The sequence below is a fragment of the Diceros bicornis genome, chromosome 12, assembly GCF_020826845.1.
Source record: "Diceros bicornis minor isolate mBicDic1 chromosome 12, mDicBic1.mat.cur, whole genome shotgun sequence".
NCBI classification, from domain to species: domain Eukaryota; kingdom Metazoa; phylum Chordata; class Mammalia; order Perissodactyla; family Rhinocerotidae; genus Diceros; species Diceros bicornis.
In genome coordinates, this window is record NC_080751.1 from 24511718 (window position 1) to 24527747 (window position 16030).

Genomic DNA, 16030 nt, shown 5'->3' on the forward strand with positions numbered 1-16030 from the left:
ACTTAATTACCATAAACAATGGCTGCATAGAAATGAAGTTTTATGCACATTCCCTTCTGTAATATGTCTGATATCAGTACACACTTGACAATTCTTGTTCAATTATCTCTATTATTTAATGCGCTGTGAACGGCTCTGTGTAAATAAAATTAACCACCCCAATTACTTTGAATTCATCTAGGGACGACGTAATAAAAAATGTGAAGAATTCTGCATGCCTATTAATCTAAAACATTACAGAAGCTTTTCCATATTCTCTTGTCTATATTTATTTTGTCTACACTTATTTTACTGCTCTAATTCAATTACATTTACCATTGGTGGTCAATAGAGTTTTTGTTATTTAATTAATCTTTATATAGCACCATAAACATGTTCATTATCTGGTAATATTTATAGGGTCTCAAATAGTGACTAGTGCCTATTTAATAACTAACTGAATTTATATCTAACTGAACTTATAAGCCTGTGTCTAATCATTAGAAACATTAAAAAATATGCAGACCAAATATATAATTAGAATTCAGTTTGGAATGAAACTTTTTTGGGGGGTAGAAATGAGAAAATATAGATGAAAGAAAATCAGAGAGCGATATGCAGAGTATGAGTATACACATGACCCTTAGAAAAATTTTTAATGCTGGAATAGTATTTTGAAGTTTGCACTGAATATCTATGAGTCACAGCATCCAAAATCCATCTTTCATTCATAGAATACATTAGTTGTAGCACAGAAGGCACACTGTTTTCATAACAAGGTAATTCTGTCTTTGTAATTGTTTAATGTTGGTCATTATGAAGAGAAAATAAATCAGTGAGACTGAAATTATATTACTCTATACTTGGATCACACAAATGATTTTTCTTTTTTATACCTTCTGCACATGCCTTTTTTCTTACTCATTCACTGAGCAAATCTTTTATTATCATATATTGTATTTCAGGTACATAAGTATAAAACCCTCTGGAAATGTAATAATTTTAAGTATTTAGACTCTAATCAAGAGATGTGACACTGAACTAATGCTCTTCTAATGTACCGATAAACTAACCTTTTTTTTAATAGCTGAGATTACATTTTCATATTGAAACAGATCAAGATCACATTTTTAAGAGTAAAATTAAGGAGCTTTAATATAGGAAATGTACATACATATCCAGTGTCATAAATTGTAAGCTGCTAATATAAAATAATTACATTAATTTAGAAGTCAGTCACTTAAAATTTTAGTTTTACTTTCAACATACCTCAGAAAACTGTCTTCAGGTATTCATTAATAGCTGATCCTACACTGAAAACTACTCTCTGCTATAATGCTCAAATTTCAGAGCCTTCTAAAGATTAGCAAAGAGCCAGACACTTCTTTTAAAGAGAAGCTTGTTTTTATTTCTCTGATTATTCCAAATGAGGATGTTTTGCAGCCTGATTTTCATATATATTACATTGTGATGACCAGAGTTGACCAGAATAGAGAAATAATGTTAAGAGGAACCTGAGCCTGTTGGGTCTCTAACGGGTCAAATGGGTTGATTAAATGACTTTTTTCATAAGCTAAATGAACATTGATTGATCTGTTTCTCCTGTGTTACTAATTATAAATCACGAAATGGTGATAAGAGGGTCCAGAGAATTAGTAATAAGACCCCAGGAAAATCAGAAATTCACCTCTAAGAAGATGAGAGATGAAAGAGAGTTCATGTCATGTAGTATCTAGAAGTTGGGTTCCAGAGCCATCACTTAACTCCTGGCTCTAACACTTGAGAACTGTATGAGTTGGGCTACTTCCTTCTCTGAGCCTCAGTTTCCTCACTGAAAAACGTAATTATTAACAGTCCTGGTTATTAATAGAACCTATCTCATAGGGTCACTGTGACTCCAAACAAGGAAATGATGCATGTAAAGCATTTTCCATAGAGCCAGACATATACTAAGTATGCAATAAATATTGACCATTATTGTCATCTTTAGGTAAAGATAATAGATAATTCTAGAGATTCAAAGGAGAAAGTTACCAGAAACAACTCAAAAATTTTGTTTGTATTTTTTTGTGGGCCCAATTCCCTGCTTTAAAGCAACTTTAATACTACATTTGGTTCCTCAAAGGATGAGGTAAAGAAATATTCTGGGAAATGTGTAAAAATGTTACTTCTTTTAAGTCGTATTTTCCCTAAGTATATTTAATATTTTTAAATGGTCACTTAGATTTTTGTAGTGGATAGTCTACAGAAAGCTACAGAATCACTATTTTTGGTCCAAGAACTTAGGTTATCACGATCATCTTATTCAGTGCTTAAAGGTTACAAAGGTGCAAGATGCGATTTTATTGTAATTTCCTCCCCCCAATGTTTATTTTTGCTCTCAAAACATAACTAGAATAGTCACTTTTTTAAAAAAACCAAATCATTTGTTTAAAACTCTACAGTTCTATAGTAAGAAAGTCTGAAAACCACCAAATGAAAACAGATTGGGAATGGAAAAGAAACACCATTCATTATAGTAACACTATTCGCAGCACGAGTAAAAGGGCCCATTAACATTTCCGTTATAAACTCCATTTTTTCAAGCATTACAACATTGCTGGTATGGATCTGCTAGTGACAATGTCAGCTTGCAACACATATGTTTCTAACTAATAAGTTTTACTGTTCCCAAAGAACTAATCATTACAAACTGCGGGTGCTAGAAATTTAAAAATTCCTCCTCTGCAACAATTAAAAAAAAACAAAAACGTTAAGAGCTGATGGAAAAACATTCTCTAGCATTTGCATAAGGATTTTACAGATCTCAAGGTGGGACGGCAGAAAACACACAGACACACAGTATTGTTATTTAGTATTCAGACTATCACTGATTTAGGATTACTCAATTTTGGAAGGAACCAGGTATATAAATTCCTACAGCTGCTCTGTCGCTGCCACTGATTCCCACCTCTCAAGCGGATGTTGAGATCTCTTGAGCCCTTCCCCTGCCACTGCCATTGTCATCCCTGGCACATCCCCATCCTGTTGCAGGACCCACTGAGACTCTCTTTTACATTCCTTTGCTACTGTCTTGCTAGAGCCTTCTTCCAACATGACAGGAGAAATGCCCAGCAATCCAGGCTCCACTCCCCTCCCCCTCAGAATGCAAGAGCTTCAATGTCAAAGAGTTGGTGTTAAAACCCAGAGCTGCTCAAACTCTGGGAACCAAGGACTCAGGTCTAGGATAACCATTAGTATTTTAGTTACATTTTAAATGAATAGGTTTTTGTGAGTTTGTCTGGTCTGTGGATGCTTATAACAGTGCTTCTTTTGGAAAATGTATTCTTAATTCCACAAAATCAACTCTCTAAACAAACTTCACAGCCCATTTAAAACTAAGTACAGTTCCTCAAAAAGTTAAATAGAGAATTACCATATGACCCAGCAATTCCAATTCTAGGTATATACCCCAAAGAACTGAAAACAGGGATTCAAAGAGATGCTTGTACACAAGCGTTCATAGTAGCCAGAAGGTGGAAACAACCCAAATGTCCATCAGTGGATGAATGAATTAACAAAATGTGGTATATACACACAATGGAATATTATTCAACCATAAAAAGGAATAAAGTAGTGGTACATGTTACAACACAGATGAACCTTGAAAACACTATGTTAAGTAAAAGAAACCAGACACAAAAGAACTATTATTTGATCCCACTTATATGAAATATCTAGAATAAAGCAAATTCACAGAGACAGAAAGTAGATCAGAGATTCCCACGGGATTGTGTGAGAAGGAAATGGGGAATTACTGCTTAATCAGTACAGAGTTTCTGTTTAGGGCTATGAAAAACTCTGGAAATAGTGGTGGTGACTGTAAAAAACTGTGAATGTACTAAATGCTACTGAATTGTATACTTTAAAATAGTTACTTTTATGGTATGTGAATTTCAAATCAATTAAAAAATGTATATAGTCAGTATTTACAAGTATATAAAAACTGAAATAGCAGATATGGTATATCTGTTCTGTAAAGAAGACATGGCAGGAAAAGAGGACTGACACAAGAGCTAGAAAACCTAAAAACTTGGGTTCGAGCCCTAACTCAGCCATTACTAATTAAGCAATCTTAAATGGGTCACTTCCTTATCTGAGCTCCAGTTTCGTCACATAAAGACTATGGATACTACCTGCTCTGCTTAATTCTAAGGCTGAGATTCAGCAAGTACATAGAAAACTCTAACATAACAGAGAAAAGGTACTAACTACTACAATAAATGAAAAGTTGGAACAATTGGAACCCAGAAAAGGAAAAGGATGAATATATACTTTCCCTTTCTAACATCTCTTACTTCAGATGCTAACTAGGCTTTAGGCAAATCTTGGGAAACCATTATTTGGGCTGGAGGAGGTTCAATACAGTCCAGGGTGATTCTTGGAGCTTATTAAGTTGGGCGACCAAGTCAATTTTAGTCTGAATCTGTAGTAGCAGACAGTCTAGATCAGATTCTGTCATGTGCAGTAAGGAATATTAAGTCCTGAAGGAATTCTAGACTCAATCTGTAGTCCATGACTGTCCTTCAGATTATAAATGATCTATAGTTGGAATGGGGCCACTTCAAAGCTTCACTGGTAATACGTGGGATGGGAAGGAGAACTTGAGTCTATTTTGGTTAATATCCTCAATATATCAGGCTCCAACTATGAAAGAAGGAAAGGAAAACAGAATTTCTAGCTTTTTCTCTAGTGTCACAAGGCTTCTTGTATAGTTACATATAATTTATCCAACACAATAAGGAAAGGTGTGTTACTTGAAAGAATTTGTTAAAAAAAGAAAAAGAATTAGTCTCCTTAAAATATTTAAAGGAAATAATTTTTAAATGTATTACAAAAATTACACTACCTAGTATTTACATTTTTATATAGTAACATAAGTAATATTTTCAAAATCCCTTAGAAACCAAAAGAAAAATGCAAATGTGAAACAACATATTGGTTTATGAGATACTTGCTGAATCACACAAATGTATATGTATATAAGAATGAGCATACATGTAACTTGTTAGGGCAATGATAAACATGTTCTAGGTAACCTGGTGTAGTGGGAGGATCCGGTATGATAGGGTTCTGGTGACTTGAATTCTAGTTGAAGGTCAGCCACTTACTGATCTGTGTGACCTTGAGCTTTTCCTGCCTCCATCTCCTCTGTACAATGAGAGGGTTAGGTAATAGTTCTCCAAAAATAGAAAAAAAGTTTTTTTGGTTTTAAATTTTAAGCGGTAGAACCTTTCCTTTAAATGAACTCTTCCAAGAAGCCCACTATATCAAATAAACAAACTCAGAACTACTGTTTGAAGTAAGGTAAGAATCTAGATGCCTGTCTCCTTTCTGCTCCCCTATTATCTTAGCAGCCCCGAGGTGCCTCTGAAGAAGCTTTAGGGCTCCACAGAACACAGTTTGAATCCATTGTCCAGATAAAGCCAAAGGTCTTTTCCTGTTCTAATACGTTCTGATTTTACTAGTGTAGGCATTTTCTTTTTTCTTTTTAAAGATTTTATTTTATTTATTTTTTCCCCCCAAAGCCCCAGTAGATAGTTGTATGTCACAGCTGCACATCCTTCTAGTTGCTGTACGTGGGATGCGGTCTCAGCATGGCCGGAGAAACAGTGCGTCGGTGCACGCCTGGGATCCAAACCCAGGCCGCCAGCAGCGGAGCGCGCGCACTTAACCTCCAAGCCACGGGGCCGGCCCTAGTGAAGGCATTTTCAAATGTCCCATATGAATGTTTATCTTTGGAGGAGTTCTTTAACTGTAAATATATTTTTGGTAAATAGAGAAGAAAAAGTTCAGGAAAGCTTTTCAATCCTAATCTACTACTAAAAATTTACTAATATACTTTACTAATCTACTTTAACACTGCTATAAAATTAAAGGAATAAATTAATTAAAGGAATGGATTTCCCCCTCATATTTTGACTTTTTTTTCCTTAATATAATTTACTTTTAATTTGGTATGAGTGATTTGAATTTATTTCTAATTTTTACTCCTTTTGTAGAAGCAGCATTTTAAAGAAATATATATGTGTGTGCGTATTTATACCACACACATACCGTTTTTTTCCACTAGCTTATTCTGCACTTAGATCTATTCAATCACTACTATTAAATGCCAATCTGACCTCTGGTTAGTAGCTAACTTGCTGCTCTAACCCAGTTTTACAAACCTTTCTATATACCTTAAATCCTTTCAAATGCAACTGTGACATAAAGTATTACAGACTTTTAAAAACCTGTTCTCTTGAAAGAAAAAAAATTGTGGAGCATCAGCAACCAGATGGTATTCTCAAATTTCAGTGATCTAGTCCATGGAGCCATCCCTATGCATAGTGCTCTGTTTCATGCAGTACATGGCTTTAGCTGGCCAAATCTTTTTTTTTCCCAATGAATCACTAGAACAGTGAAGATCTTACTTTTTTTTTTGAGCAGTGGCATATCAATGAGGCACAGATGTGTATTCCAACTCTGCATGGATGAGCACACTGTTCAATAGTGCTGGCTCACACGGTATCAGGGCGAGTTATCACTTCCCATGAAGGCACTCTTATCACCAGGGCCCAGAGAGGTGGCTGCAAATCGCAGCCTTTTTATTTTCAAGGCAGTTCTGCTGAACATTCAGGCTTCAAAGATTCACACTTCCAAAACTCTATAAGAGTTTGTGAACGCTCAATTTGCCAAAACTGTTTACAGTGTAATTGGGCACCGTACCTGTGTCCATGAGATAGCGGAGGCGCTTCTCCACCAGCGCGGCACGGGTGTCAATTTGCTTTTGCTCATTCTCTAGTGCTGCCAATTCTCCTACAACATACTGACTGGTGTCTTTGAACCCTTTCTGTTAACGAGAACAAACAGGAAGGAAAAAAAAAAAATCACTTGTAAGTTGCATTTTTCCTTTCTACAAACACTTAGTAAAGCACTTACCTAGAGAGCCAAATACACCCTTAGTATACCCCTTGGTACCAAAAAGTAACTCCCTGTGATTCAAAAATTTTTCATATGTATCATGTAGAGCAAAACTTTTATAAATAGAGAAAACCTCAGCTGTTTGGTATTATATTTATAATTTAACACCCAGATTTGCCAGATTTAAAAAGTTAACACTAAGTTAGAAAAAATTCTCCCTCGAGTTGAGTCAGAGTTATTTAAGCATGGACAAGGACAGAAGACAATTTTCTCCTTGGTGACTAACAAAACAAATACCAATGACACCTTTAACTCAAAAGTGTAATATAAGAATTAAAGAATTGATTCTTATCTATCCTGAAAAAAATCAGACAGATGTGTTCTAACAAAAATACAAAATTAAAAAGACACATTTCTTGTGTTCATAGCGACTATACTATTTAAAATACTTCTAAAAAATGATAAAAATCTAGTTTCTAATATCTCCAGTTTCCCTCCAGCTGGCCCCTGTACTTTAACAAGTCATCCTGTTGATGTATTACTAATTATTGCAGCTGCGAATTATAACTTGACAGGTGGTTTCAAACCATGCTACATAGGATCTAATGCAAGTAGTCCACTGATTTGGCTAATCTTCCACTTAACCAAATTTGGATTTCAATTTGAAATTTTGCTTTTTACAACCATCCATGTTAAAAAAAAAATTATCCTTCATAGTTTTATTGGAAGTAGCAGTTCTATTATAAAGTACCAGTATAGCCTTTTTATTTTCATATTACAAATTTAAATCATTAGGAGGGCAGGGTTATTATTTATGGTATAGTTTATACCATACCAAAGGGATTAATTATAGCTCCCTTTGGAATACCTGTTTACCTTGTGACATTTCTATGGCTAAGTTTCCTAAGTAGCTGAGAAATACTGAAGAACTGCTTAAGTCATTACTCTCACCACTACCACTACTACCATCAGCATTTATAACATTACTCGGGGAAATAAACGTGAACAATCCTCTTCTGTCAAATCCCTTCTCTACCTAGAAGCATATTAATCTCTCAGAAGCCATGAGGAATTACCTTTTGGTACTCCTTAAAGAAGAAATAAAATAAAGAATTACATTATTTTTGAGCATATTTTGGAATTCTCATGATCCATAAGCATGTCTAACCATACGTATAACTTATATATCTTTGGAACTAGTAAATAATTTGTACTTACACGTGAACTCAATTTATACTAGCTTATTGTTAAATTGATTATGATAATTGACAAAGTTGAAATATTTTAAGAAATCATAAAACTGATAACAGGATAGTTTGATCAAATAAGTCACTGTATTTTTTAAAGATTCATACAAAATGGATATACTCCCATCTCAATATGAAATATAATGGAAAAATTACAGCAGAAAAAATGCTAATGGTAACTTTAAATCTGGAATAATCTGGTGAAGCTTTTTGTATCTATCTGCCAGACAGCAAAGCATTTTCAAAAAGGACTTTTCTTTTTTCATTCCCATCTAGGGGGACAAAACAAACATCACAGTTTGCAAAGACAATATGAGTAATAAAGATGTAAGAACGCAGAAGTGATAAGCAACACATAAACTTCATTGCTTTTACTGATTGGTTCAGTTAAAAATAGTAACAAAGTTTACAATCAGATTTCTTTAGTGAGAAGAAATCAAGTATTCTGTAACTTATAAATTATACTAAATATTTCATGAGGATACACCAATGAGCTATTCTATGTAGTAAGACCTGGAAATGTCTTAGTACAACAATTTAAAAATGAGAACAACTTAAAAATGACAAGTTTTTAGGACTCTAAAATGTAGTTTGTAACTGTGAGTGCACTTAAAAGGATTTTAAAATCCAGCAAAGACTATTTTCAGTAAAAACAATGAAAATATTTACACACCACTGTAGATAATAAAAAAGTAGCACCATTAAAGACAGCTATGCTTCCAGACAAAAATTCAAGTTAAAACTTGTTGTTGCTGCTTCTGTCCCGCAGCTGTCCATCAAAAGCAGCTTTTTCCCTGCGGTCTATCAAATATTTCCCTCACAAATCAATTTTACACATGATCAGCCCATACCCCTACTGAGCTGAACCTCCCCGTTAATTAAGTGAAGAAATTACCATATATATTATATTAATGCAAACATCATTCAGCTAGTAATTCACGGCTGATCTGGATAATGGAAAGGTTGAACACCCATTAACCCAAGCCAACAAAATGGGTTGGCTGAGAAATTCTAGCAGGTCTCATGTGACTCTTCCCTCTAACTGCAGCTCTGCGGTATCTGCTATTGTAATAATTAAAATCCTCCCAGTAGATCAATACTGGAATCTCTTTATGGGAAGTGCCCTGATGGAAATGTCTCAAGGAAGCTGGGGCTGTGGAACTCTGAAAAATTCATTTTTTTTATCTGACAATTATCACCACACTGCAGACTAATTCAACAGTGCACCCCTCTCACTCTGCTTTGAATGCACTGGAGATTGACATCTTAAAAAACCTAACATCTCATTTTAACAAATAAAGGCACTATTTCCACATATAGTTTGGAATTATCAGCAATCATGAAACCACACAAAAAATTAATATACATTAAGCACTTCATCTTCTGATGGCTTCCTCTGAGTTTCAGTTATCGCTGCCTTCTCCTCATTTCCTTTCTTTGTATCTTCCTGTATTGATCTCTGCCTTTTCATCTCTTAAAAAAAAGGGAAAGACATGTAAAATTATTATAAAGCTTGATATTTGTGTATTGAAATGTGAATTTACATTATCAGCTTTTTAATATATATAGCTAAATAATATTAAATTATAAGACGGGAAAACATTTTAAAAAGTGGTCCTACCTGGTCTATTCTCAACATATTGACTGAAAGACTGAAGTTGAGTTTTTCTCACTGTAGAATCTTTGCTGAACACAACAGGATTTCTAAATCGTTCTGCTGCCTTTTGTAATCGCTCAGTTCGGAGATCATCTGTGCCATTCTAAAAGTAAAACCAACATGGTAAGAGAGTCCTGATCTTATAAACAGGAAATCACACATTAATAAAACAACTTTTACTGATTTAAGATAATATCAATTCAGAAACTTTTTGATGGAAAAAGGACTTTAAAGAGCTCTAAATAGCTCAACCGCAAGTTTTGTTGCCTGTAACCAAAAACTTTGGGAGACGTGGTTTAAATGGAGGATCACTCTTGATACCTTTGATTCATCCCCCTGTGTCTTCTCCCGATGATATGTATCATTTAAAACCCATGTTGCTGCTGTCTGTTACCCCCACGACTCTGCCGCATCGGTTTGTAAAGTCCCACAGACTTGTATACAAGAAGAACTAGTTTCTAATTTTATGCCCATTGAGATAAACCACTAATGCTGGATGGAGGCTAAAAGGTAGGATTATAACATTACCCTACTGAACTGCATTTCATCAGCTATAACTTTCCAAAGCCAGATTTGTAAGTAAGCCCTTTACAGCTAAGGAAACTACAATTATCTTTTCCAGAGCTTCCTATGTTAATACTGGTAACAAATTCAAATGGTTCTATCAAGAAGAAATATCCCAGAAGACTGAACCACTGCAGTGTGTGGAAGCTGCAGATACCGAGGTGCTGTGTACCAAACAAATATTTCATTTTATACCTAATCTTTTATTATTTTTATTAAGTGTTTTGAAAGTAAATAGGGAAAGGCTAAGATGCATGACTAATAGCTAAGCCTGCTGAATGCTGAAACTGGTTATCAAAAGCTACCAAGACTTTGCCCTTCCTCTGCATTGAGACAATCAGTAATGAGGGAGTCCTCCAATGGCCTATTCTCTAGCCTCAAGGAGGCCTGGGATACAGAACCCTCAAGGGAAGGTAACAGTTTATCCTTTTCCACAAACACAGAATGCCTCATTTATAAACGTGTAAACTGGATTTTATTAAAAAAAATAAACCCCAGATCAATGCTGAAAGCTTCAGGAGAACAGATGGACACTATATGTTCTTCATGAGCACCATTTAAAAAATCTTAACTAAAAAGATCTATACAAAGACAAGCTGTTTGAAGCACACCTTTTGTTGGAATAACTCTAAAAATTACTACATAAGAGCTTTTTGGAAAGCAAAACCAATTTCATCTATTTAGATATTTAAATCTTAAGAATGAAAATATCTCTATTTTACTTTTTAAAAAGTTATATATTTATTATTAATATCATGCTTATAATATGCTAGCTATGTAGGTAGGATAGAAACAATTTTGGCTTTTATTTATTTGTGTGTTTAAGAAAAGTGTGTATTCTACTGTTATCATAATAACTGCCCAATAGTCTAAAACTCGTCTTTACCAAAATAAACAAACACAGTTAAATTTTTTGAGACCTGGCAACATGCTAAAATATCAGTGCGATTAGCCAGCAAATCCTATCTTAAGAAACCTTTTTATGACTAGGGACTTCTGCCACTTTACAAATGTATTCCTCTAAACCCACTAATTCAGTTAGCCTTTTCAATCCATTGTATTATTCTTAGGCCAGCTTCATTCTGCATTAAATCCACTGCAGAAAGCTAAATTGAACGCAAAAAATCAGACCTGATCCAGGCTTCCTTTTGTTCAAAGATAGAGACCAAAAGTCCTCTGGTGCTGCCACACACTTTCATCACCAATTTATAGAAACCGACAGTATAAGGGAAAAGCAATGAAAGTCATTGTTTTGAGACTTCAAAGCATCTCTGTGTCAGGGGAAGGAAATCCTTTCAGTCAGCAGGGCAGTCCCCATAGTCTGCAGGTGGGTGAAAAGTTATACAAGACTAGATGTGCCCTAAAGTTAGAGAAATATTAATGATACAGTGCAAGGAAAAGGGGGGAAGGCTAGAGTGGGGATAACACAAATAGTCCAAATCATCATCATCATCATCATCATCATCATCATCTTATAATGTGGCATTTTGGTTAAAATCCTACATAAGATTCATATTGGCACAAAATACACGCAAGTTAGTGTAAAAATTTATATTCAATCACATACCATTTTTAGGTATTAATTAACATTAATTCTAGTTCATCTAAACAAGTCAAAGGTTGAGGATGACAGAAAAATATGCTTGAATTCTTTTAGCAATATTCTTCTTAGCAAAATATAAATACATATAGAAATCAAAAATAGTTTCCACTTTTACCAACATATCAATTTAAAGTAGTAGTTTCTCTGAAAAGCAGTATGTGAATACTGGTTACCATATTGATATTTAATTCATTGCCTACTTAAAAATTTCATGTCTTAATCTTAATGTTAAGAATTTGGTAAGTGGATTATAAAGTGCCAGTGGAAACCAGAACACACAGATACCCAATCAATATTTTAAACAAGATTTACCTTACTGTCTTGCTCTGAGCTCTCAGTTATAGCTTTCTGAGCAGCACTGGAGAGTGCATTTGCCACCTGTGGCTGAGCTTCTAGGAGCTTCTTCAGCTTCAAGTCCATGAACTTAGTGTTTTGTTCTGTTAAATACGCAAATACTATGAATAACTGAGTAAGATGCATTTAGATGTGTAAAATATCAATTTAGGGGACATCATAAAAATATTAAAAAAGAAAAGGACATTAGGGTTATGAAATAACATACCGGGCCAAACATATGTAGAACTTTCTCTATATATAAACTATATGACATACTATATAACTATAGTATAACAGAGTAGTCTTTAGGTATGTTGACTATATTCTTTCTTTTTAAGTTGAGATACAACTGATATATAACATTGTATAAGTTTAAGGTGTACAATGAGTTGATTTGATACATTTATATATGGCAATATGATTACCACTGTAGCATTAGTTAACACCTCTATCACATCACATAATTATAATTTCTTTTTTGTGGTGGGAACAATTAAGATCTAGTCTCTTAGTATACACTCTTTGTATATATATGTATATCTGTCTATATATCTATCTATATGTATTTTCCCCCAAAATCAGTCCCCTTAAAGAATACAGTCAGGGGCTGGCCCCGTGGCTTAGCGGTTGAGTGTGCGCGCTGCGCTACTGGCGGCCCCGGTTCGGATTCTGGGCGCGCACCGACGCACCACTTGTCCGGCCATGCTGATGCGGCGTCCCACATACAGCAACTGGAAGGATGTGCAACTATGATATACAACTATCTACTGGGGCTTTGGGGAGAAAAAGGGAAAAAAAAAAAAAAAAGGAGGAGGATTAGCAATAGATGTTAGCTCAGGGCCGGTCTTCCTCAGCAAAAAGAGGAGGACTGGCATGGATGTTAGCTCAGGGCTGATCTTCCTCACAAAACATTAAAAAAAAAAGAATACAGTCAACATACCTAAAGACCATTTGCTTATACTATGGTTAATAGTAGCTATGCTTACCTGAAAACCTAAGCCTGTATTTGATATATATATTTATATAAGTAACAGCATAGGTTATATATAATAAAAAAAGCTATCACAAAGTAGATATTGCAAAGAGGTGACACATTTGATTCTAAATTATATTATTTTATAGTTTCAATTCTTATAGTATATTAAATTTATACATATATTAAAATAAGTTCTTAACATGATCTCAGACAGTTATGTATACACTGTTAGAATCCAATGTTCCTACGTGTACATATGTACCGAACACTGAAATAGGGTATACATTTACCAATACCTTCTACTGAGACAGCAGAAATATGATAAAGATGATCACATTTTGGAATGTATTAAATATGGATAGAAATTTAAAATAAATAAAATATGGCTATAAATTTTAAAATAAACAATTTCAAATTATTTTTAGTACATTATCTTTAATAAAATAGTTCAGAAACAAATAATTCTATTTAAACAAATTCACTCAAAGCAACCCTTTAATAAAATCGTTGTAAAAAACATGCCAACCATTTGGTGAATGATATTTTTCATAAAGATTAATAAGTTTTCCAATTATAAGACTCTTAATAAATGCTATTATCATTACTTTCATGCAAATTGGTCAGTTTATATTGCCAGGCTTGTCTTTTAAACAATATCTGATGAACTATGGTCAAATCAAGATAAAAATGAAACAATTTATTATTAAAACATTATGACTTTTATATACATATTAAAAAAAAGAATTTTGGGGAAAATAAAGCAAGGATAAAAATCATAATGTATGCTACGTGCTTCCAGATTCCAGTTTGCATTCCTATTTCTTATTGCCATGAAATAAACCATAGTCTAAACTGGAAAGTCTGTCCTATGCACATGCTAACACTTATTGGCATGCTTGAGAGTTGTAAACAATGTATTAGTTAACTCCCAAAACAGAAAAACTGAGATGTATTTTCTTTTTTTGGCATACATAAAGTAGAAACAGAATTTTTAAAATGGGCAAGAGTCAAGCCTGTTAGGCCTAATATTAACCAACCTTTAAGGTATCCCACAAAGTTGCTGTAACTAAAACTAGAAAATTCTCCTCACTTTACCTAAGAAATGGCTAATTTTTCCTACCTTCATAATCTACTGTAAAATCAGAAAATATGCATCTCCTATTACCACTGATTTTATACTTCCATAATTTGAATGTTAAGGCTTCAATTCTGTACTTCTGGATGCCCTCAGCAAGATGTTATTGGTTTCCGATAAAGCCTTTTGCATGGTGGTGGTTGTTGTGAGAGGGTGGGTAAGCAACAACAATCTTTTTCTAAGAGAAAAATAAAACTCACCCAAGTTCTACAGTATTTTAAATAAAAAGAAGTAAAAGGCAGTCCTAATTTGGGGTCAAACATTTAAAAATTTTCCTTAAATACCAGCATTCTCCTGGACTTGTACAATTATAAATATACTGACTTCTATCTAGTAAAAGTATAATTTAATACTAGACCATGAAGGAGCTACTGACAAAAATGCATGGGTTTTCTTGTGTGCTCCCTATAGTTAGGAAGGCCCTGGTTGATTGTTTCTTATAGAAATAACGGCATGATTTCAAACAGGGGAAGAAACAAAGCAGGTTAGCATTGCAGAGGCATGCCAGGGCTGGGAAGAAAAATATCTGCTCTCGCTCCCTTCAGCTTTTTACAGGAAAAGATAAATATTAGGCACTTCACTCCTTTACCTTTAAGTCTAGAGAGATTGCCAAAGACTTTTTATTGCTATAAGAATTCAATTCAATAAGCATTTATGGAACCCCTTGGGTATATGAAGCTTTGGATTGCTACCTGCTGCTGACTTATAAAGGCAATACACATGGAACATTCATCTATTAAACCATGAGCAAGTGTCTTTATATTTTAAACAATAACTTAGAACGTCAATTGCCAATATGATTATTGGTATAATATTTATTGATATAAGATACGAGATTAATTTAATAGCAGTCTATATAAGCAGTTTTCAAAGTATCTTATTGTAATCAGTTATTAAATCTAAGATAATTTATTAGTAGTAATATCTGAATAGTAAAAGTAAATACAAAATTTGAAAAATAATAGTACAACTAAGACTATCAATTCTAAACCACGCCAGAAAATCTGATCCACGGTTTAGATTTACATTTGAAGTATTCCATAGGTACTATGTTCATATATATATATATATATATATTTTTGTGTGTGTGAGGAAGATCAGCCCTGAGCTAACATCCGTGCTAATCCTCCTCTTTTTTTTTTTTTTTGTTGAGGAGGACCGGCTCTGAGCTAACATCCATTGCCAATCCTCCTCCTTTTTTTCCCCAAAGCCCCAGTAGTTGTACGTCATAGTTGCACATACTTCTAGTTGCTGTATGTGGGACGTGGCCTCAGCATGGCCAGAGAAGCGGTCCGTCAGTGCGTGCCCGGGATCCGAACCCAGGCCGTCAGTAGCGGAGCACATGCACTTAACTGCTAAGCCACAGGGCCGGCCCAGGTACTACGTTTATACCTCACAACACCACACCAAAATATTTAGGCTGAGAAGGGAATCAATTACTGAAGGTCTACAAATTGTCTCATATAAAATATAAAAGTGAATCTCAGTAATAAGAGAACACAAACTACAATTTGCTATTGCAATTTTATGGCTAATTTTAACATTAAATCTAAAACAAAATAACATAAAATTGATGGAAAGTGGATTT

The 16030-nt window shown here is 34.3% G+C and overlaps 1 protein-coding gene across 5 annotated transcripts in view; it reads right to left on the reverse strand.

Moving 5' to 3' along the window:
• Positions 1 to 16030, reverse strand: part of EHBP1 (EH domain binding protein 1) — a 350507-nt gene that overhangs the window by 38028 nt on the left and 296449 nt on the right. For all 5 annotated transcript variants that reach the window (XM_058551124.1, XM_058551123.1, XM_058551127.1 and 2 more), the window contains 4 exons: positions 12308 to 12432; positions 9793 to 9931; positions 9538 to 9644; positions 6730 to 6853 (listed from right to left, as the gene is read on the reverse strand). In XM_058551124.1, the coding sequence (XP_058407107.1) occupies positions 6730 to 6853; positions 9538 to 9644; positions 9793 to 9931; positions 12308 to 12432 (495 nt within the window). The remainder of the gene's footprint in view (positions 1 to 6729; positions 6854 to 9537; positions 9645 to 9792; positions 9932 to 12307; positions 12433 to 16030) is intronic.